The following is a 22802-nucleotide window of genomic DNA, read 5'->3' on the forward strand; positions in this document are numbered from 1 at the left end:
AACCAGTGCTGAGAAGAGGGGAACTAGTACTTCCTGGGATTTGGAAGCTATGCTTCTATTAATGCAGCCCAAAAGAGCATTTGCCTTTTTTGCAGCCACATCACATTGTTGGCTCATATTCAGCTTGTGATCTACAACAATTCCAAAATCCTTCTCCCTTGTAGTGTTGTTGAGCCATGTATCCCCCATCTTGTAACTGTGCATTTGGTTTCTTTTTCCTAGGTGCAGAACTTGGCATTTATCCCGATTAAATGTCATTCTGTTGTTTTCTGCTCAGTGCTCCAGTCTATCCAGATCACTTTGAATTTTGTTTCTGTCTTCCAAAGTATTAGCTATCCCGCCCAATTTTGTGTCATCTGCAAATTTGATCAGCATTCCCTGCACCTCCTCCTCCAAGTCATTAATAAAAATGTTGAAGACACTGGGCCCAGGACTGAGCCCTGCGGTACCCCACTTGTTACTTCTCCCCAATTTGAGAAGGTCCCACTGATGAGCACTCTTTGAGTCCAGTTCTGTAGCCAACTGTGGATCCACCGGATCGTTGTTTCATCTAGCTCACTTTGAGCTAGTTTGCTCAACAGGATATCATGGGGGACTTTGTCAAAATCTTTGCTGAAGTCGAGGTATATTATGTCTACAGCATTCCCACAGTCCACAAGGGAGGTTACTTGATCCAAAAATGAGATCAGATTCGTCTGGCAGGACTTTTTTTTGACAAATCCATGTTGGCTTCGAGTAATCACTGCATTGTTTTCAAGGTGCTTCCAGATGGATTCCTTTATCATCTGCTCCAGAATTTTCCCAGGGATTGATGTCAGACTGACTGGTCTGTAGTTCCCAGGTTCCTCTTTTTTACCCTTTTTAAGATAGGGACAACATTAGCTCTCCTCCAGTCATCTGGCACTTCCCCCGTCCTCCATGATTTCTCAAAGAGAACAGACAGCGGTTATGAGAGTTCTTCTGTCAGTTCCTTTATTACTCTAGGATGCAGTTCATCTGGCCCTGGAGATTTGAACTCATTCAAGGTAATTAGGCGTTCCTTGACCATATGCCTATCGATCTCAAGCTGCAATCCTGCCCCTTCAGCCTGTACTTCACCTTTGCCAGGGGAGGTCATACACCCTCTTTTGGGAGAAGACTGAGCCAAAGTAGGAATTGAGCACCTCTGCCTTTTCTTTGTCATCTGTTATCGTTTTTCCATCCTTATTTAATAGCTGAACCACCATTTCTTTCCTCTGCCTTTTACTATGCACGTAGCTGAAGAAAGCCTTTTTGTTGTTTTTAGCATCCCTCGCTAACCTCAGCTCGTTCTCAGCTTTAGCCTTCCTGACACTATATCTGCAATTCTGTGCTACCTGCGTGTACTCTTCCTTTGTTACTTGGCCTTCTTTCCACTTCCTATATGTGTCCTTTTTTGTTTTCAGGTCATCTCTATACCTCTGGATAACCTTTCTCAGTGGTTTCACGTAGAAGTTGAACAGCATAGGGGATAAAAGAGAGCCCTGTGGAACCGCATGGCACAATTGCCAAGGCACAGAGTAATAATTCCCCAGCACCACCTTCTGGAATCAGCCATCCAAGTAGGAGTGGAACCACTGCAGTGCAGTGCCTCCAACTCCCAACCCAGACAACCTATCCAGAAGGATACCATGGTTGATGGTATTGAAAGCCACTGAGAGGTCCAGGAGAATCAACAGCGTCACACTCCCCCTGCCCTTCTCCCAGAAGAGGTCATTCCACAGGTTGACCAAGGCAGTTTCCACTCCAAAACCAGGCCTGAAGCCCGACTGAAATGGATCAAGATAATCCGTTTCTTCAAGAGTGCCTAGAGTTGTCCTGCAACCAGCACCTTGCTCAGGAAGGGGATGTTGGCCACTGGCCTATAGCATCCTCCAGGTCTAGGTTAGGCTTTTTCAGGAGTGGCCTGATTACTGCGTCTTCTAAAGAGGCCAACACCACTCTCTCAAGGAGGAATTTACAACCTCCTGGTCCCAGACAGACATTCCCTCCTTGTTTGATATAATAAGCCAAGAAAAGCAAGGGCCAAGCACCTTGCCTGCATCCTCAAGCCTCAATAACTGAAAATCATCCAATAAAACCGAACCTGCTCTGGATAAAATAAAACCTGCTCTGGATGCCTCTACCAGTGGAACTGCATTAATCGGGGTGTCCAATTCATGATGAATCTGAGCGACTTTATCTTCAAAGTGCCGTGCAAACTTGTCACAGCGTGCAACCGAGGGTTCCACAGTCTCTCTCCCTGGCCCAGAATGTAATAGGCCACGAACCACTCAGAAAAGCTCCGCTGGATGACACTAAGAAGATGCAATGCTGGTGGAAAAGAACTGTCTCTTTGCCACCCTCACTGCCACAGAGTAGGCTCGATAATGAGCTCTAACCTGTGTTTGGTCAGACTCAGCACGCGTTTTCCTCCACCTGCATTCTAGCCGTCTCCCCTCTTGCTTCATTGCAAGAGAAAGCTTGGGTGTATACCAAGGAGCTGGCCAGGCTCTGCTCAGAAGGAGAGGGCGCTTCGGTGCAATCCTGTCAACCACCCGAGTCATCTCTGCATTCCACAGAGCAACCTGGGCTTCAACAGGAGCACCAACCATACCAGCAGGAAAACCCCCCAGAGCCCTCTGGAATCTATCCGAATCCATTAGCCTTTGGGGGTGGACCATTTTAATAGGTCCCCCACCCTTGCAGAGGGGGAAGGTTGCCAAGAGTCTAGACCTCAGTAGGAAGTGATCTGACCGTGACAAAGGGACAGATGTTAAGTCCCCCACTTTCAGTTCACCATCCTCCTGCCCAGTCGAGAAGACCAGATCAAGCACATGTCCTTTTACATGTGTTGGGCCGATCACATGTTGGGGCAGCCCCATGGTTGTCATGGTGGCCATGAAGTCCTGAGCCACCGTGGATACAGCAGCCTCAGCATGGAAGTTGAGATCCCCCAGGACCATCATCCTGGGGGTCCTCAATACCAAGTCTGAGACCACCTCCGTCAGCTCAGGCAGGGAGTCTGATGGGCAGCAGGGTGGGCGGTACACCAGCAAAATCCCTAATCTGTCCCGGGTACCCAACACAAGGTACAAACACTCAAGATCTGCACTCGAATGAACAGGAAATCTAGAGAGGGAGTTAGAATTCCTATAGACCACGGCACCCCCACCCCCCCAGCCCTCGAGTCAGTGTTGGTGGTGCACCAAGTACCCAGGAGGGCACAGCTGGGAGAGAGTGGCCCCTCTCAGTTCCCCCACGCAAGTCTCAGTAATACATACCAGGTCGGCCCCCTCATCCACAATCAAATCATGGATGAGGGAGATTTTATTTTGGACCTACTTGGTATTTAGCAGCAGCTGGTAAGGCTGCAGCTCGCAGCTGGCTTGACCAGAGGGCAAGCTGGTAAGGCTGCCAGGAACCATCAGACTGGGGGAAGAACCAGAAGAGGGACAGCTGTAAGGTATCTGGCCCCTCTTCGGCTCAGCTGGCCTGTTAATCCCCCAACGCCATACCTCCCCCTACCCGTGACCACAGTTATGGTGGCATCCCCCTGACCCCCTGAGTTACTCAATGTATTTCCCAGGCACATATTAAAGATGTTGAAATATAAAATATAAAACAGTATAAGAGCTACATTGAAGAAGGAGCAAGTGAAGATCTGCATTTGCTCCTTTCTTGTTCTATGAAGCTGCTGCCCTCTGCTGCTGCTATTTGCTGCTAATAGGTGGTTGCAGGTATCTCAAGAGGGGCGGTGGGTGGGTCTTGCACATGCTCCTTGGTGCGTCTCCAAGTGCGACGCTACGTGTGCATTAGTGTTGCACTTTGCGCAACGCCGAAGCACTGCAGAGGCGCTGCCTCTGGCAGCCCCCGCTCCGAAATACCTGTGGGGTAGAAGAGTGGCTGGTCAGCTGATGGCAGTCGCCAGTGGGAGAGGCCTCAACAAGCTGGCTTTGAGCGGCAGCCCTGCCACAAACACACACCAACTGAAAGACATTTTTGTTCAGATCCTATCTTTGCAAGTTTTATTCTAATTAAGCCCCACAGAACCCCCATAGGCAGAAGTTATACACACACAGCAGACCTTGCAGGCACCAGAGTAGCACTTGGAATGCTGCCAAAGGCTACAATAAGCCTGGGTGGGAACTGAATGTCAGGAGAACTGGAAGACACAGCACAGGTTTCAAAGTTCTCCATACTGGAGCAACTGCTGTACGGGGAAGGATGCCTTGTACAGAGTCTGAAGGCAGTGCAATACTCAGGGTCAGCCCAAGTTATTTTGATGCTGGAGGCAAAGGAGGAGATGAAATCTCCCACCCATTCCACAGACAGAAACTAACTGGACTCGTGTGTCAACAGTGGTGAGGCATAGCATCCTCCATCATAGCTGAGGCAGTATCCATTAGCCTTTGGATAATTTAGGAGGTCCAAGTCAGGCCATGTGTGGTCCTGTCCTCCAACAGAGGGAAATGCCTGGGGGCTCAGGAGGGAAATGCCTGCTGCCCCCCAGCATCTGCCACCTGAGGTGGTCGCCTCACTCTATGTAATGGGAGAGCCAGCCCTGGAAATACTTCAGATTACTTAAATCACTTAAACTCCATTTCCAATGAAGAATGACATGGAACCAAAGGGGAACAGCAAGGTTTGTGCTGAACTGCTGCAGATGGGATAATTTCACCCTAAAAGCCTGAATACTTGTTTTCTTAATGGCCCAGTTCAGCTCATAAATGTCATTGTCAACCCACAGCCAAGCACAGGACAGGGTCAAATGAAGGGCAAGCATTCTGAGATGCTAAAGCAACTCATTATGAAGGTGCAGATCACTAGGCTGGAAGCAAAATATTTGAAGCCAAGATGCAGGCTAACCAAAGGGAGCCTTTTCCCCAGTCTTGATGACTCAGAAATTTACCTACATTTCTCTCATGATCAGATTTCTATAGATCCTAGATAGATGGAATGTCTACTTTTGTTCTGTCTACTGTCACAAGATGTTTCTGTTGTCCCCAGCTTTGAAAAAAGTTTTAGAGTATTTTTAGTGTTTAAGTTAAACTATGTTCGTCCTTGCAATGTGCTTTTAACTCTTGTACCTGATGGTGGTTTTAGTTTTTGCATCTGTATTGTGTTTTATTATGCTGGGTTGGCATTTCTATTGGTCTCATGTTGTTATTATTTTTATCGTAATTGTGTGGTTACACAATTGTTTTATTGTATTTATTATGTTTTAAAATTTATATTGTACAAGACCTAGAGAAATCTATTTTATTAGGCATTTATTTATTTAAAGGGATATTACAAAACTCCATTCTGCGCGTACAACAGGCTCCCCGGACAGCAACCATGTGATTGCTAAGAGGGAAATTTTTTAATTTTCAATGTTCCATAGATCGCAATGAAACAGCACCATCTAGTGGCTGTTTGAATGCACAACAATGAATGAACACAGTAGGAAAATCTGGGATATTAAAATACCTCATTATCTCCTGATTTTTTTAACATGGAAAAACTGGGAAATACCACTGGATGTGCCCTGGAGGTTGACGATATTGTGAAAAGGACCCGCAAACCTCCGTGAGTGACCCACCAAGAATGCACGATAAAAGCCTCGTGTGATGGCATCCCAGATCTGAGAATATCTTAACAATTGCCCACCATCTCAGTGGTGGTCTGCCATATCTAACTATGCTTAAGAGCAGGGGCGTTGAACCTCAGGCCAATGGGCCAAATATGGCCTGCCTGCGGACCCAATCTGCTCCTCTGGGCTTCCCCAGATGGCCATGCCCACTTTCCCTGACTCCACCCCTTTCCCCCAACCACCAATCATTTGGTCGTTTCTTGCATGTGTGTGTTTTTTCCCCCCGTTCTAAAAGGTTGACATGCCAGGCTCAGTTACTGGCAGTAAGAGGTTTAAGCTAATATATGCTGGTATTGGGGGCATTTTGGCCTTGCCCCTTTTTCCTTTGGCCCCACCCCCACAGCAAGTTTTTCTAAAATTGAATCTGGCTCTTGGGCTGAAAGAAGTCAAACACTGCTGCTTAAGAGGTGCGTGCACGCACGCACGCACACACACTCACACACACACAGTATACACAGCTTTGGAGCAAAAATACCCAGTATAAAATGATGCACTCACAGTGCTTGGCTGTGGGTAGAAAAGTCTGCATCTCCTACAACCACCAAGGCCTTTCTTCTCAGAGCTTCCTTTCTTTTGCAACGCCCTTGCAGCAAATTGTTTCGGATGGTGCGGAAAAATAGCTTTGTGTTGTCCTTTGCCGACACCTGTCCAAATGACACAATCATGGAGAAGTGAGGCGGCTATGAAGAAGGCCTGATCAAAAAAGTTAAGGCATCAGTAGTGGGTGATGCAATTGCCCTATCGTCTCTTTTTCCTCCCCCAAGAAAATGGAGAAGGCATGTGCTTGATGACAGAAGCAGAATCCAGACAAGACTGAGGTAACAATAGTGGGCTGGACTTATGGGTTTGGGAAAGAGCTAGAGACAACAAAAGCTCTGTAAGCAGGTATCAAACTTCTTTTAATAAAAGGTACCAGTCCTGATAAAATTTGAACTTGGGCAACCTTCATCATGGGATATTAAGGACACATTGTTACCATAGTTCTTCTGTTGTAGAATGATGTTTGCATCTTCAAATCTCGGGCTGGTAAACCTGATACAAACTAGCTACCTCCCATACAAGACCGAGAGCTGGTATTAAGTCTCCCTCCTCAAGTGTAATTAGACAAACAGGCAAACTGTTTGTTCATCCATTCTTCAGTCATACCCTTTAATATTATGTGATCTTCTAGTTAGAAAAGTGTTTGTTCTGCCTCTGAAATACTTAAAGGGTATTGTCTACATTAAATTAAGCGTGAAATCTTATGCATGTTTAGACAGAAAAAAAAAGTCCTACAAGAAGTCCTACAACTCTCACAACTCCCAGCATTTCCCAGCCAGTATGGCTAGCTGAGGAATGCTGGGAGTTGTGGGACTTGTTTCTATCTGAACATGCATTGGATTGCGCCCTAAAGCTGCAATCCTATGCAGACTCACCTGGGAACAAGCCCCATTGAATGCAGTGGGATTTAATTCTGAGTAAACATGCTGAGCGTTACACTATAAGAGATTATTTTTTGTCTTTGCCTTGCACTTTGGGATGTCCAGACGTTCCCGTGTAGCATGGAGTATGCGATAAATGTGTCTGTTATTACTTGGTAGCAATTGCAACGCAAAAATGAGAACCTGAACATTACCAAACAATAAAAGGCTTTCAAGAAAAAGGATTTAATCATCATAAATGAATCTACCACTAGATGCCATCATAATAAAGGAGTGTGGGGCTTATAGTTGTTCGTGATCGCTGCCCTTCCACCAAATCACTTCAGAAATCGCAAATGCTGGTCCCAGGCCAGCGGCAGGTTCCTGCACCACCTAGTAGCTTTGCGTGGGCCTGCACATCTCATTCTGCATCAGAACTGGTGCATCCAGCTAGCTAAGTGGGTCCCAAATGATAACTGCAATGCAGATGCACATCTGCTGCACACATGGAAACTTCGGTCTGCCCACGGACCTCCCTCGCTGGATGGAACTATGTGGAAGTCCCATTGACTTTCATGGGACGTATATTAACAGTGTGATCCCAGCCATGTCTGCTCAGAAGTAAGTCCTATTGAGTTCAATGGGGCTTACTCTCAGGTGTGTAGGTATTGGATTGTAGCCTATAAGTATGTAAGTATGCTTAAGTCACAGCCTATGCATGTTTAGACAGAAAACGGTCCTACAACTCCCAACATGCCCCAGCTAGCAAGAAGAGCTCCTACAACCATTTTCTGAATCAGATGTTGGCCACAGAATAAAACAATAATGGAATATGTGGTTAATATACCATCCTTGCATTTCTAAGGAAATTACCTTTCCTTCATGTAAAGAAGTCGAATATGGCAGCAGGCACAACTGAATCCCCCTACTTTGAAAGCAAACTCATAACAGGCTCGGCAAACAAGCGAGCGAATCCATTACTTACCGGTACACATTGTTCCACCACAGGGTGAGACATCTTGTGGGGTTTCCTGTGTTGTCCAGTGAAGAAACAGACTTGGCAAAGGTCAAAGTTCAGGCACTTTAGACAACGATACCTGGCCAGAAATGTTAAAAAGAGAACCCAATAAAGACCAGTTTCACCAGTGGGGACTTCACAGAAATGACTCCTCTCATCCATTGAATATCCATGAGTAAATAATAACAACATCAATGGAGGTTTTCCCATATGTACACATTATACTTGTGTTAAAAGAACTGCACTGGCTGCCTATTAGCTACTGAACCAGGTTCTAGATTCTGTTGCTGACAGACAAAGCCCTAAATAAGTCAGGACCAGGACACCTAGCAGGCTACTTTCCCCTATATACATTCAGCTGACCTCTAAGAACTTCAGAGGAGGCCTGGTTGGCTGTTCTGCAACCAACAGAATGTCACCACATAACATCTTGGAAGTGGGGCCTTCTCAGTAGTGGTGCCCACCCTCAAATACCCTCCCCTGTGCTGTTCAACAGATAGAAAATATATTGTGTTTTAAATGCCTCCTGAAGACCTACTTGTGTATGTAAGCTTTCTCTGCCTTGTAACTAATCAGCATGCTGCTGCTCCGTTTTACTGTCTCTTTTTATCTAATCTTTGTTGTTGTATGTTGAATGTTTTTAATATTATATTGTATTATATATGTACTTTTAACTGTGATTTTAAAATAGGTCTTAGAGATTTTATTAATTGTTCCAAGGACTCTAGTTCTGAATCAGATCAGGCAGAAATGCCTTCACTTTATATGGACATATATTTATTAGTAGTAATTATATACCATATATATATATATATTCCCTCCGAGGTCGGTTCCCAGAGAACCGACTTTCCCCCCTTCTGCGCTGCCTTGCAGGCAGTGTGAAACAGCCCCGCACCCCGCGCTCCGAAAAGGAGTGCGGAGCAGCCAAAACAGGGCTTTCCAGGGGCGTTCCAGGGCAGGGAAGGCGGAAATGCTGGTATGACACATCGTATGTGTCGTCCAGCAGCCTCCTCCCCTGCTCCGCCTTCCCACGGCTATGCAGGGCAGGAGAAGCGTGGAGGGAAACGATCCCCTCCATGCTTCTCCTGCCCCGCATTGGCTAGGCAGTCGCTGCCGAGTTCGGCCACGGCTGCCTATCCCCATAGGATTGCACCCTAAGTGGTATATAACTACTACTACTACTAAATATATGTCCATATAAAGTGAAGGCATTTCTGCCTGCTTTGATTCAGAACTAGAGTCCTTGGGACAATTAAGCTGCTGGACCTGTGAGCGGCACTGGCCAAATTATACTTTTGTAAACACATAACATAAAAAAAAAGGAAGACTGAGAGCTCAGCCTGCATTTGACCTGCTGCATGACTGCAATGCATGCGGGGAAACCAACTCCCAATATGGGTGAAGAAGCTGTTACAACTGCTCTTAAAATCGTCCACCTGTCTTCATTGGGAACGAGCTCCTACATATCTCAACTACTGCTCCTAATCTACACATTCAGAGCAAGAGTCCAAACCCACAGGGCTTGGTGAGAATGAAAGACATGTGGAAGTGCTGTTACCTGGATACAATGAGCAAAAAGGGAAAATAAGGAAAATATCAGATTTGTGAGAAGTAATCGATGCAGTGAGTATTGCCATAGCGGAACGATAACTATTTGTGGCATTATAAGCACACTGTCAGTCTTTGAGTCCATACAGCCTTTATCCCTTTCCGTTAACCCTTAAAATACAGTCAACTGAATAATAAAATTAATGTGGCAAATAAGAATGTGAGTTTCTGCCATCTCATGAGCTAATATTGCCTCCCGCAGTTGTCTCTGCTCCTCAAGAGCCTAATTCCTAGTCTTTCAATAACTTCCTGCCAAAGGGGAAGGCAAGATGAATTGCAACAACCACAAAGGAATAATCTTTAGGGCAGCCTCCCACAACCAGGTTTCCTCCAGATGTTTTGGACTACAACTCCCATCAGCCAGTGAGTATGGCTAATGGTCAGAGATTATAGGAATTTTAGTCTATAACATCTGGCAGACACTAGGGGCTTTTCTCCATGAGGCTTTTATCTTGTACCTTTACCAAGGCTTCTGCTTCGGTATTCTTTGCAGGATTAAGATTGGATTCTTTACACATGTTTTTTCCCCAGGGGTTTTCTTTCTCTGCCTTTCTATATTCCATTACACAAGTATTAGGTGGCACTGTGGTATAGCAGAATTGCACAAATATACGAGGCTTCTACAATGCCATTGAGAAAAATACCTGACTTTCCTCGTTAGGAAAACCCCCCACGATAATGGCTGCAAAGCACAGAAAATGCTCTGGAGGATGACAATGTCATGTAAGGACCTGCATGAGTGAGGAATCACGAGCACACAATAAAAGCTTTGTGTAGAAGGGCTCTAGGTTGGGGGAGGCTACTTTAAGGTATACTTTCTTGTACCCTAGGTTTGATTTAAACCAAGACGGTACTCAGTGGTATACACTGTACATGCACAAAGATAATATAGTATTGCTTCACATATCTCAGGGTCAAGACAAGACACAGAAAACCAGTTTGGAGGATAAACTGTAGTAAGCGCTGGCTCAGGTTACGCCCTGCCAATCTTCTATATACTCAGTTTCCGTTTATCCATATTTATAGGGCTTCAGGGAGAAAAGGCAGCTGTGGTTCATCTCTCTCTCCCTCATATCCTCCCAGGCTTTCCATCACCCAAAGAGGTCAGATGTCCATTTTGGGAAATCCTCTTAAAATTTAAGAATGTATCTGTCCATGCATTCAGGAGAGGTGCAGCAACACAGCAGGGCTCCCTACTTTGTGGACAGCTGAGTTTAATGGGTAGATTACCAAAATAGGCTTCAGGAGACCAAAATTCTTTTCCTGGCTCATCTGTTGATTTGCTAGGTCATCATAGAGAAGTCACCAGACAGAACGTGCCCCCCCCCCCGCCCCGGGAAAAGCAAGAATTACACTTGGACCCTCTAACAGCTATCATGCTAAATACTTCGTGCTGCATTAGCCATTGAAAACATGTTTCTTATATTGGTTTATGCCACTTTGATGGCTATCCCAAAGTATATTGGCAGTCAAAGGTTCATGAGGGTGCTAAGAATTCTGGTGGAGAGCCCTTCCTAGCCACCTCTCCCACGCCCACAGTTTCCAGGCTTACCCCTCCCCAAGGGAGGGGAGAACATAAGCATTTTGAAACAGAGATTCCATGTTAGCCAGCATAACTGGGCCATGATACTGAGTACCGTCTCCATACGTGACTGAAAGACAAATAAAGGCAACATGTTAGCACTTGGATGATCATGCAACACACCTGAGTCCAGTGATAGGAAAGCTTTTGCAAACTTTGCATTTGACCTGGTGTGTGACCATTTCTGTTGCCAACAATCGAGAGCAGGTAGGGAGCCAGAGGAGGATGACAGGTTCAGACTGGAGCCAAGCCAAGAATCTCTCTTCACTAATTGCAGAGTTCAGAACCTGGAAGATAATTTCTGCTTAAACGGGGCCTTTTGGCCTCAATCCCAAGATGTAATGCAACGTCTAGCTCTTCATTAGGACCAATTACAGAAGTAGAGAGTAATCCACCAATTGCCTATGCATTTGTATTTAAATCATATCTCTAACAGCAAAATCCTTAGGCCCACGGTGGGGAAACTCTTTCATCCCCAGAGCTGAATTCAGTTTCTGAAAAGCTCTCCGAGTCTGCATTCTAGCCGTGGGTGGAGCCAAAGGCAAAGAGGTGGGGCCAAAAATACAAAAAATACCAGCCTATTGTAGCTTCAAGCTCTGACTGCCAGTAACTAAGCCTTAGGAGAGGCATTTCAACCTCTTGGAATGGGGAAAAATGGCACAAAAGCCAGGAAACTAGGGCTACGCAGGTATCCCCTGACCTGCCTCTAAGGTTGCTTCAGGTCTTCCAAGGCAGGTCCAACCTGCTTTGGGCCACTTCAGATCCAACCCAACCCGCTTCAGGGTCATAGAATCATAGAATAGTAGGGTTGGAAGGGGCCTACAAGGCCATCGAGTCCAACCCCCTGCTCAATGCAGGAAGCCAAGTCAGAGCATCCCTGACAGATGGCAGTCCAGCCTTGTCTTGAATGCCTCCAGTGTGGGAGAGCCCACCACCTCCCGAGATCATTGATACCACTGTCGTATTGCTCTAACAGTCAGGACGTTTTTCCTGATGTTCAGCTGGAATCTGGCTTCCTGTAACTTGAGCCCATTATTCTGTGTCCTGCACTCTGGGTTGATCGAGAAGAGATCCTGGCCTTCCTCTCTGTGACAACCTTTCAAGGACTTGAAGAGCGCTATCATATCTCCCCTCAGTCTTCTCTTCTCAAGGCTAAGCATGCGCAGTTCTTTCAGTCTCTCTTCATAGGGCTTTGTTTCTAGGCCCCTGATCATCTTGGTTGCCCTCCTCTGAACCCTCTCCAGCTTGTCTGCATCCTTCTTAAAGTGTGGTGCCCAGAACTGGACACAATACTCCAGATGAGGCCTAACCAGTGCTGAGAAGAGGGGAACTAGTACTTCCCGGGATTTGGAAGCTATGCTTCTATTAATGCAGCCCAAAAGAGCATTTGCCTTTTTTGCAGCCACATCACATTGTTGGCTCATATTCAGCTTGTGATCGACAACAATTCCAAGATCCCTCTCGCTTGTAGTGTTGTTGAGCCACGTATCCCCCATATTGTAACTGTGCATTTGGTTTCTTTCTCCTAGGTGCAGAACTTGGCATTTATCCCTATTAAATGTCATTCTGTTGTTTTCTGCCCAGCGCTCCAGTCTATCCAGATCACTTTGAATTTTGTTTCTGTCTTCCAAAGTATTAGCTATCCCGCCCAATTTTGTGTCATCTGCAAATTTGATCAGCATTCCCTGCACCTCCTCCTCCAAGTCATTAATAAAAATGTTGAAGAACACTGGGCCCAGGACTGAGCCCTGCAGTACCCTACTCGTTACCTCTCCCCAGTTTGAGAAGGCCCCATTGATAAGCACTCTTTGAGTCCAATTCTGTAGCCAACTGTGGATCCACCAGATGGTTGTTTCATCTAGCCCACTTTGAGCTAGTTTGCTCATCAGGATAAATGATGATGCCAATGCCAAAGTGGGATTTGGGAGGCCGAAGTGGGGTCTCACCCTGCCCCAACACACCACGTGAGCCCCCTGCTCTGTAGGTGGACCGTTGGGATGCGCACCCTCATCCTCTTCAAGGGAGTCACTATTTTGGCGACTTCCTCTATTTTCAGAAATTGAATGCTGTGCAAATGGCAGCTGTAAGGCCGTCATGTAAGCAACATTACAGGTGTTTACAGCAGACTATAAAACCCATCAGCCTCAGCCAGCATGGGCAATGGTTACGGATGATCTGAGTTATGATGATACTCTAAAACATCTGGAGGGCACCAAGTTGAATTAGTTGGAAATTGAATTAATTGGAAAGTTGAATTAGACTATATGGAAACCTTCGTCATGCATGCCTGTCTCAGAATTGCATTTTCTGCCAATGAAGGCAGTCTGTTAAGCCCAGTTCTCTCTTGTATTCTTCTGACTTACCCCACTGAAGCAATTACGTGTTGCAATTTCCACATTAGACAGGTTGCGGCTTTCTCCCACAACTATCAGGATCTGCAGTGGAGGGAGAAAGGCACCATTACCCTAACCCCTTAACAAAAGACAGCTGCAATTACAATGCTGAATTAAAGGCAATGGGACAATATAAATATCCTTGGGAAAATATAAATCCTTCAGTAGCATTTTTTTAATTGTATACCATCTCAAATATTTTAAATAGAAAGTGACATATTAATATATGTGGGGTTCTTTAGATGCCAATGGATGGGAATGAGGATTTTCAATGAAGTAAGAACAGCAGGAATTGGAATGCAGCCCCTATTTATACAAACAGATTTCTCCAGCCACCAATAGGCCTGAGAACTTAATCTATGATTCCCTACTGGGTTATTATTATAGCCTTTCTACATGAGGCATTTCTTGTGGGCTCACAATCCCTCACTCACAGTAGTTTGCAGGTCCTTTACATGATGTCATCATCTTCCAGGTGATGATGTCAGGAGCTTTGACCTTTGCATCCGTTATCGCAGGGTTTTTTTTCCTAAAGAGGAAAGTCTAGTATTTTTTCAGAGTGGTGTTACAAAAAACTAGTGTAATTGTGGAATTCCACTATTCCATGGTTCCACCTAGTGGTTGTGTAATGGAACATATAGAAAGGAAGAGAAAAAAAAACCTGGAATAAAACCTGTGTAAAGAAGACAATCTTAATCCCACAAAGAAACCAGAAGCAGAAGCTTTGGCAAAGGTGTGGGTTAAAAGCCTCATGAAGAAAAGCCCTTATGGTTATATCCAGTTATTAATGTTATATACCATTTTCTCAAGACAAACAACCAGCCAGTATTCTTTGGGAGATGCACCTTCTCTCTAGACCCACATTGCCTAGTAGCTGACTTACCTGAAGTAGGTCAGTGAGCAGATGCCTCACACCATTTCGAGTAATGTGAATTCTGCAACTGGAACCCTTTCCTGCACAGGTTGCATAAAGCTGAAAGAATGCTGGCAACATCAGAAAATACCAATCAAAATCCCAGCAAAGTCAAGGAAGTTATTTTCCAACTTGTATTCTTCAAGACCTGATGAATAAGGCACAGTCAGTAAAACTCTGATACATTTGGGGCCAGAATGTATTGGATTTGGACTGGGAAGATCTACGTTCAAATCCCCATTCAGCCATGAAGCTCTCTGGATCACCTGGGAGAGCATTCTACAATCATGGGGCCACCACCAAAAAGACTCTCTCCTTTGTTGCCATCCTCCAAGCCTCTCTCGGAGGAGGCATTCCAATGTTGATTGTAGTGTAGAGATAGGTTTGCAGAGGTGCTCCATCAGGTATTGTGGCCCCAAACCATGTAAGGCTTTGGAACCTGCAGGTTTTGGAACTAAAGTTGTCTGCAGACAAATAACTGAAGTGTCCAGCACCTTGGTGACCCAGAGAAACATTTGGATTGGCTGGCTCCACAGTTTGCAAGCAAGAGCTATATCTTTCTCTTTGGACTAATATTGTGTATTGGTTGCATTGCTCTTATGTTAATAGATGTTTCGTGCATTTAGCCCTATATGTTGGCAATGCCTGCATTGTTTTATGTATATGTATAACTGTGGTTCTAACTAAAGGTAGTTTGTTCAATTCAAATCCTTGCATGTTTTATTCCAATTAAGCCTCATAGGACCCTCACAGGCAGGGGTTACAATTGGCAAGATTTGATTTGCTTATTGTGCAAAAATGGTATGTGTTTGTCAGCATTCTGAACCTAATATGTTGGGCAGAATGCAGAAAAGCAGCATCCCTTACCTCTATATTTGGTATGCAGGTTGTCTCCTGAGAGAGCAATTAGAGCAGCCGCAGTTGATCGAGGCTGGATAAAACCCACTCTGTTTCTACAAGACAAAAAAAAGGACATGTCCTAGATGCAAGGGTAAGGTCAACAGCTGCTACACGGGCTACATTACAACATTGTCAAATGAAGACGCATAACATGATGACAAAGTAAAATAGGTGCTTGGGCTGTCCCTGGGAGCACAGTACCAGACTACAGTGAATCAATGTGCAAAACGAAACATTTGTATCCCTACTAGACTAGCTCTCCAGTCTCTTGGGCAGAGGGAGGGGTAACGCCACCAAGGGCGCACAGTCAGAGATAAAACAGTACACTCTGCTCACCTCTTCCTGGAAAAAAAAATGCGCCTAGTTCTCTCTGTGGTGACTGGGCTGAACCACATCAGTAGGGAGGCCACTTACGCATTGCTAAAAAAGAGGAAATGCATCACCCAGTGGAGGCTGGTGTGAATTTATTTATTTATTTATTAAATTTATTAATCGCCCATCTGACTGGTCACCCAGCCACTCTGGGCGATGTACAACCCCCATAAAACAATTTAAAACAATAAAATTTTACCATATTTTTTTTTTTTTAAATACCCTAACCCACCCCAAATGCCTGCCTGAACAACCACGTTTTTAATGCACGACGGAAGCTCATTAAAGAGGGGGCATGACGGAGTTCCCTAGGGAGGGAGTTCCACAGAGTGGGGGCCACCACAGAGAAGGCCCTCTCCCTCGTCCCCACCAGTCTAGCTGTCCTGGCTGATGGGACAGAGAGAAGGCCATCTGAGGCTGATCTTGTTAAGCGGCCTGTCTGGTGTTGCTGGAGGCGCTCCTTAAGATAGGCTGGGCCGGAACCATATAGGGTTTTAAAGGTCAAAACCAACACCTTGAATTTGGCCCGGAAAACAACTGGTAACCAGTGCAACTCCTTCAGCACTGGAGTGATGTGATCTCGCCGGCGGCTGCCTTTAATCAGGCGAGCCGCCGCGTTCTGTACCAGCTGCAGCTTCCGAACCATCTTCAAGGATAACCCCACGTAGAGCGCATTACAGTAGTCTAAACGAGAGGAGACCAGGGCATGTACTACCGATGGGAGCAGATGGTCGGGAAGGAAGGGGCGCAGCCGCCGTATCAGATGGAGTTGATACAGCGCTGTCCGGCTCACAGCTGACACCTCAGCCTCCATGGACAGCTGGGAGTCCAAAATGACCCCCAGGCTGCGGACCTGGTCTTTCAAGGGTAGCCGTACCCCATTCAACACCAGGTCAACATCCCCCAGCCTCCTCTTGTCTCCCACCAAAAGTACCTCGGTCTTGTCAGGGTTGAGCTTCAGCCTATTCCTCCCCATCCAGCCACTCACCGTCTCCAGACCTTTGGACAGGGATTCTACGGCCAACCTTGGTGAAGATTTGAATGAGAGGTAGAGCTGCGTGTCATCCGCATATTGATGACACTGCACCCCAAACCTCCTGATGATAGCCCCCAGCGGCTTCACATAGATGTTAAATAGCATCGGGGAGAGGATGGAACCCTGTGGCACCCCACAAGTAAGTGGCCACGGGTCCGAAACCTCCTCTCCCAGTGCTACCCTCTGGTACCTGCCGGAGAGGGAGGACCGGAACCACCGCAATACAGTGTCTCCAATGCCCATCCCCTCCAGGCGGTCCAGGAGGATACAGTGGTCAACGGTATCAAAAGCACCTTGGACAGCTCCTTTAGAGTTCTGACTGAAACCCGGAGCGGATTCACCACTCCACTGACATCGGAGCCACCAACCTCCACTGGCATCCCCCCCCCCCGCCAAAGAAGACACTAATTTGCATGCAATGTGCATATGATAATTTATATATATAGTGATGCAAATGTAGGAATAATTCCAATGACCTAAATAGAAAGACAATCATCTCACCATCACCAGGAGGACTGTGACCAGGTGATCTGTGTACCCGCCCAGCCTCGCCGTCCAGGTGCTAACTGTGGATGGGCAACTTCAAGGCCCCTGGGCTCCCCCTTCTTGTTGTCGTTCTTTCTCTTTAAACCAGGCTTGGACTGGGCTGACCTTCAAATAGAAGGCTGCCCTCTGCCAGCTTTTCATATAGAGGACTGTCCTCTGTAGAGCAGGACACATAGCCACACCATGTGATGCAGACTTTAGGTGGGAGGCGCATGTGGCTGAGCGCTCCTCCAAACAGTACTGTTAGTACTCCAAACAGTACTATCCATGTTATTGCATGGATAGTACTGAATGGCACATGGCTATACTTGTCTACGAACTCTACAAACTGATACTCTGATAATACATGTAGGACCTGCAAGAAAATATTGCAGGGTGCAGTTTTGGTGTTCAGGATTCCAGCTGCTCCATCCGACACACACACTCCCCACCCCTGACCCCCATCAGTTAATGGCATTCCATACAGTTATCTGTAACTGTATGGAACACTACAGTTACCAGCATTCCATAGCTACTGAGCACTGGGCTGTTTTTGGATCCCCACCCCCTACCCCACCGTAGGGTTTCTTTTTTCTAAATATGTTTCACACTTCTGCAATCCTTGGAGTTCTTCCAACCCTCCTGTGCATGGGTGGTAGGCATTTGGGCGTTGTAAGAAATGGCACTCACACCTGAACATCAGAAATAAAGGGTTCTTAATTAATTAATTAATTAAGTTGAATAATTAAATAATTAAAGCTATTAATTAATAACTTGCTCTTTTAATTTTTAAAAAATTCTTTTAGCCTTTTAGAAATGAAACAACATTATTGAATATCGCTGGTAAACCACCATAACGCTCTATTGGTCCTGGACAATTTGGAGAAGAAAAGGGACTGCTTAGGCGTGGCATTTTAAGGTAGATATTGACAAACTATGGAAGGTAAAGATATTGACAAACTACAGGTAAAGACTGGGTTTGCATGACATGACAACCAACAAGCGCTTGTTTTCCTGAACAAACCATTGTTCGTTAGCCTGCCGGACTAAGCTGTGCTGTGCTTCTCATGGAGGGTTGTTTTCTCCAGACAACCCACTCTGAGAATCCACGCTCTGCAGAAGGGGTTGTTTTACCCACAGGGACTTGGTGTGTTGTCTACCAGCCTGGGTGGCTACAGGGTCTCAGGCAACGAGCCATTTGGCAAGAGCAGCAGAAGCCCCTGCTGCTCTTGCCCAAGCCCCTGCCCTTCCCCCTTGCCTGTGACAGCCCCTCCAATGGTGCCCAAATGGAACCACGGAGGGGCTGTCACGGGCACTCCCTTCGCCCCCATCAATCCCCCCTTCCTGGCCCCTATCACGATCTTCATGAATCATGAAAACTGAGTGCAATTGCCTAAAGCTGCCTGTTGTGCATGACTTATTCTGCTTTCACTCGTCACGTGGAAGGGACATGCCACACATTTGCCGTCGCATACCTGATGGTCAGACCCATTGAACTCAGCTCCTGTCCTCTCTCTTCTGGCCTCTGAGATTTCACCAACCTTTGCCCGCACATGTCTAAGCCTATCTTGTAGTCATAAGGGCTAGGAACTTAGTTTCTTAGGGTAAAATCTTATACATGTTTAGACAGAAAAAAAGTGCTACCACTCCCAGCATTCCCCAGCCAGCATGCATAGGATTACACCTGTAAGGATTGCATCCTTGGGGTGCAACCCTGTCGAGATACTCATCAGCCTCCAAATTTGGAGGCTGATGGGCATCTTATGCAGAGCAGGATGAGTGTAGAGGCAATTTTCAGAAAAGTGCTGGGCTTTTTTGCTAGTCTAGCTGGGGATCTACAGAGCAGGAGGGAAGGAGGCTGGGGAGATGGGAGGATTCTTCATAAGCTGGCCCCCCCAGTCCCCTCCCATAGAATCACTCCCTTTCCCTCCTCTCCGAGGTCACCTTTGTGACCTTGGAGAGGCAGCCAGCATGGTTCTCTCCACACTGCCTGGGAAGGGAAGGGGAGCTTGGACTCCTGGGTCCAAGGTCAGAGCACTGTCACCAACCTCGGATCCAGGAATCTAAACTATCCTATTGCCCCCCAGATGCTGCCTAGGGACCATAAGATTGCTCTCTTAATGATTTAAACATTGATTTTCAGGATGCTAATTTTTGTGCCCGATACCAGAGCATATAATTGCAGAATACACACAGCAGCAACAGCAGCAGCAGCAGCAACAACAGACCCCCATTGGCTGTGCAGTCTTATTTCTTTATCACTCTGAGAAATTGTTGTAAACCTGCAAAAAATCAGATGCCGGTTGACTTGTTTTTCTCACCTGTCGTATGCAGCAGTCAGGAGACTCAACGTTAGTTCATGGGCCTTTGGCTCTACCTGGCCCGGCTTCTCTAGTCTGACTCTCTTAAAAAGCTCCTTTAGCAGCTGAGAGAGCTGCTTCACTGTCAGTGGGTTCTGCTTCTCATCCTGGCACTGGTGGTTTGGCAGAATATGTTGAATCAAGGAGGCATCGGCCAAATTGACTGAAAAATAAAGCAATGCATTCATTCCAATGTCTCACTGGTTCAGCTCTAAAGAACAAAGGCCATTCTTTAAACTTCAGCTTTCTATGTTCAATGTTTATTGAACAGTTTATCCCAGTTTATCCCAGATTTTGTAACGCACACCATTACTGGAAAATCCCAGCAGTTCTGATAACCTCGTCACCATTGGCTCTAAGATTGTCAACAATGACTCTAACATAAGAGCGGAAGAAGAGCAACAGTGGATCAGACCAAGGGTCCATCTAGTCCAGCATTCTGTTCACACAGTGGCCAACCAGCTGCCTGTGGGAACCTACATGCAGGACATGAGCACAATAACGCTCTCCTGCTTGTCTTCCCCAGCAGCTGGTGTACATAGGCACACCGTCTCTGACACTGGAGGTAGCATATAGCTGTCAGGACTAGTGGCCCTTGATAGCCTTCTCCTCTATGAAATTGTCTCAGCCCCTTTTAAAGCCATCCAAATCGGTGGCCACCCCTACACCTTGGCGTAGCGACTTCCCTATGTTAACTATGCACTGGCCTGTGTGAAGAAGTGCTCCCTTTTATCTGTCCTGAATCTCCCACCAATCTGCTTCTTTTTATGGTATTATGAGAAACGTCCCGAAGTGTAGCGAGGCCAGATGCCAGCCCAGAATGGATCCATCAGACCTAAGGTGAGAACGACCTCTAGCGATGCACGCTAGCGTTACTCCAAGCTTGCCTGCTTGCACACACAACTTTTCTGGGGCTGCTGACTAGTCTTTCCCTGTACTTGCACATCATATTCTACTGCTTTACCACAGTGGGTACAGAATGAAGGAGCTTGGACAGAACAGAGTTGACAATTTAACAGGACATGCCTCTCAACCACTGAATTCTAAGAGCTAAGTCAAATGTTTTAGCCCTGGGCGTATAGTACAGCCCTCGAGTGACTATGCCACCCGAGGGTACACAAGTTGGAGAGCCAGTGTGCTGCAGTGGTTCGTGTGTTGGGCTGGGACTGGGGAGACCTGGACTCAAGTCCCCACATGGCCATGAAGCTCCCTGGGAAACTTTGGAAACAGAAAGCTTTTCTAGACGAGGATTTTTAACCCACTTCTTCTGCTTCTGGATTCTTTATGGGATTAAGATCGCATCTCTACACACTCATTTTTTCCTTTCCTAACTTTTAGTATGTTCTGTTACATAATCTTTACATTGGTGGGTGGAGCCTGGTGGGATTAATCAGATATCAACATTATTCTCTCCTCCCCACTAAACTTCCTTAGTGCAAAAGTTCCTCCACACACAACCAATACCTGCCCTGGCCAGCTAAATAGTCCCCCTTATAATACCTATTCGTATTTTTACTTGTAAAAAAGGGTGGTGTGTGTGTGCAAGCTTATTCCTATCCATCAAATTGCATTGTCTTTTGGTTTTCTGTACTATTATTTGGAGGCGTCTCTAGGTGACACTATGCATTGTGGAACAAAGTGGAATGAGGCAACAACTACACTGGTAGATGATGATGCCTTTGGTTCATGATTTCAAAAAATACTGCATTTTCCCTGCTCGAAAAAAAGAAAAGAAAAAGAAACAGAAAAAGTGGTTGGAAAGCATGGGAGATACATGGAGGGTGATGAGATCATCTAAAGCACCCATAAACTACCATAAGTCAGGAATGGTGAGTGCACGCGGGGCCGATATACGTTGCGAATCTTTGAATTTTCGAATCTTCGAAGATCATGCCTCAATTAGAAAAAAAAATCGCAGAGAAGCCACGTTTCTTAGAAGATAATGCCTTAATTAAAAAAAAAATCTGAAGCGGGGGATAGGAGGGGGTAAAACTTAGTCTCATTTGAAGGATAGAACAGTCCCCTGCTCAGTGCAGGAAGCCTGAATCCCAGGTGGTTGCCCATCCAACTACTGACCGGGGCCGACCCTGCTCAGTTTCTGAGATCAGACAAGTGCGCGCACATCCAGCCCTTTGCTTGTTGCTGAGGAAACAGGGAGTGCTGAGGAGCCTATGCCAACAGTAGCCGGAAAACGACATGGGGCCGTTGAGAGCTATGATTGGACAGGAGAGAAATACAAACACCGCTGTATATGGACAGGCAGAGGAGGGGACTATGGCCAGATATGGTAGCAAAGGCGGAAAATCAGAGCACATTAAGGGGAAATACCGGGATATCAGGTTATTGAAAGCAGGAGCACAGAAGTGGGAAATTCTGATTCCAATTTGAGGCAGGTACTGCGTAGTGTGAAAAGCAGGCAGTGAAACCTCATTGGAAGCGAAAAAACACGTAAGTGTAGATTGGCCCCACAAGAAAAAGCCTCATCTAGAAAAGCTCTGACTCTCAGCCTAACCTACCTGACAGGATTGTGATGAGGATAAAATGAAGAGGAAGAGCAGGAGCATGTATGTCCCCTTGGGATCCTTGGAGGAAAAGGTGGGATATAAATGTAACAAATAATCAATAAATATTTTTGAATCCACTCCCTTCTCCCTGGTGAGGTAATCGTTTAAGCCCATTGAGTTTTGGATGTGTGTTTGCTTCTCAGCATACCATATGCTATTACAAACCATGTAATAAGGCTATGCCAAATCAGCTTTAAAGTGAAAGTGGACAGTCACAGAATTGGGGAGCCGTGGCTCAGTGTTACAGCACATGCTACATCTCCTGGTAGCTCTCAGGCAGCACGGCTGGCAAAGGCCTGGATTGGACCCTCAGAGGACTGCTGCCAGCTGGAGTAAGCAGTATTGGCTTGGATGGCCCAATGGCCCAACTCCATATAAGAATGAGAAGATGAAGGAGGATAGTATTCAGCAGCCATTTTGGAGACAGTTGCAAGAAATTAAGAATGTTCGCACGAATCAGCGATTTTTTCAGGTGTAGGAGGGACAGGGGGAAGACTTC

At 46.1% G+C, this 22802-nt stretch overlaps 1 protein-coding gene across 1 annotated transcript in view; it reads right to left on the minus strand.

The window, feature by feature from the left end:
* The window catches only part of DYTN (dystrotelin), a 42428-nt gene extending 22501 nt beyond the window's left edge, over positions 1 to 19927 (minus strand). Inside the window, exons 1-7 of the mRNA XM_084807661.1 lie at positions 19701 to 19927; positions 15414 to 15499; positions 14517 to 14617; positions 13604 to 13675; positions 11364 to 11527; positions 8018 to 8129; positions 6131 to 6276 (exon numbers count right to left, since the gene is read on the minus strand). Coding sequence (XP_084663787.1) covers positions 6131 to 6276; positions 8018 to 8129; positions 11364 to 11527; positions 13604 to 13675; positions 14517 to 14617; positions 15414 to 15499; positions 19701 to 19927 — 908 coding nt within the window. The remainder of the gene's footprint in view (positions 1 to 6130; positions 6277 to 8017; positions 8130 to 11363; positions 11528 to 13603; positions 13676 to 14516; positions 14618 to 15413; positions 15500 to 19700) is intronic.
* Positions 19928 to 22802: the final 2875 nt, after the last annotated feature.

This window comes from Heloderma suspectum, chromosome 1 (assembly GCF_057233095.1).
Source record: "Heloderma suspectum isolate Gila_16-S chromosome 1, 16-S_ref, whole genome shotgun sequence".
Lineage (NCBI taxonomy): Eukaryota > Metazoa > Chordata > Lepidosauria > Squamata > Helodermatidae > Heloderma > Heloderma suspectum.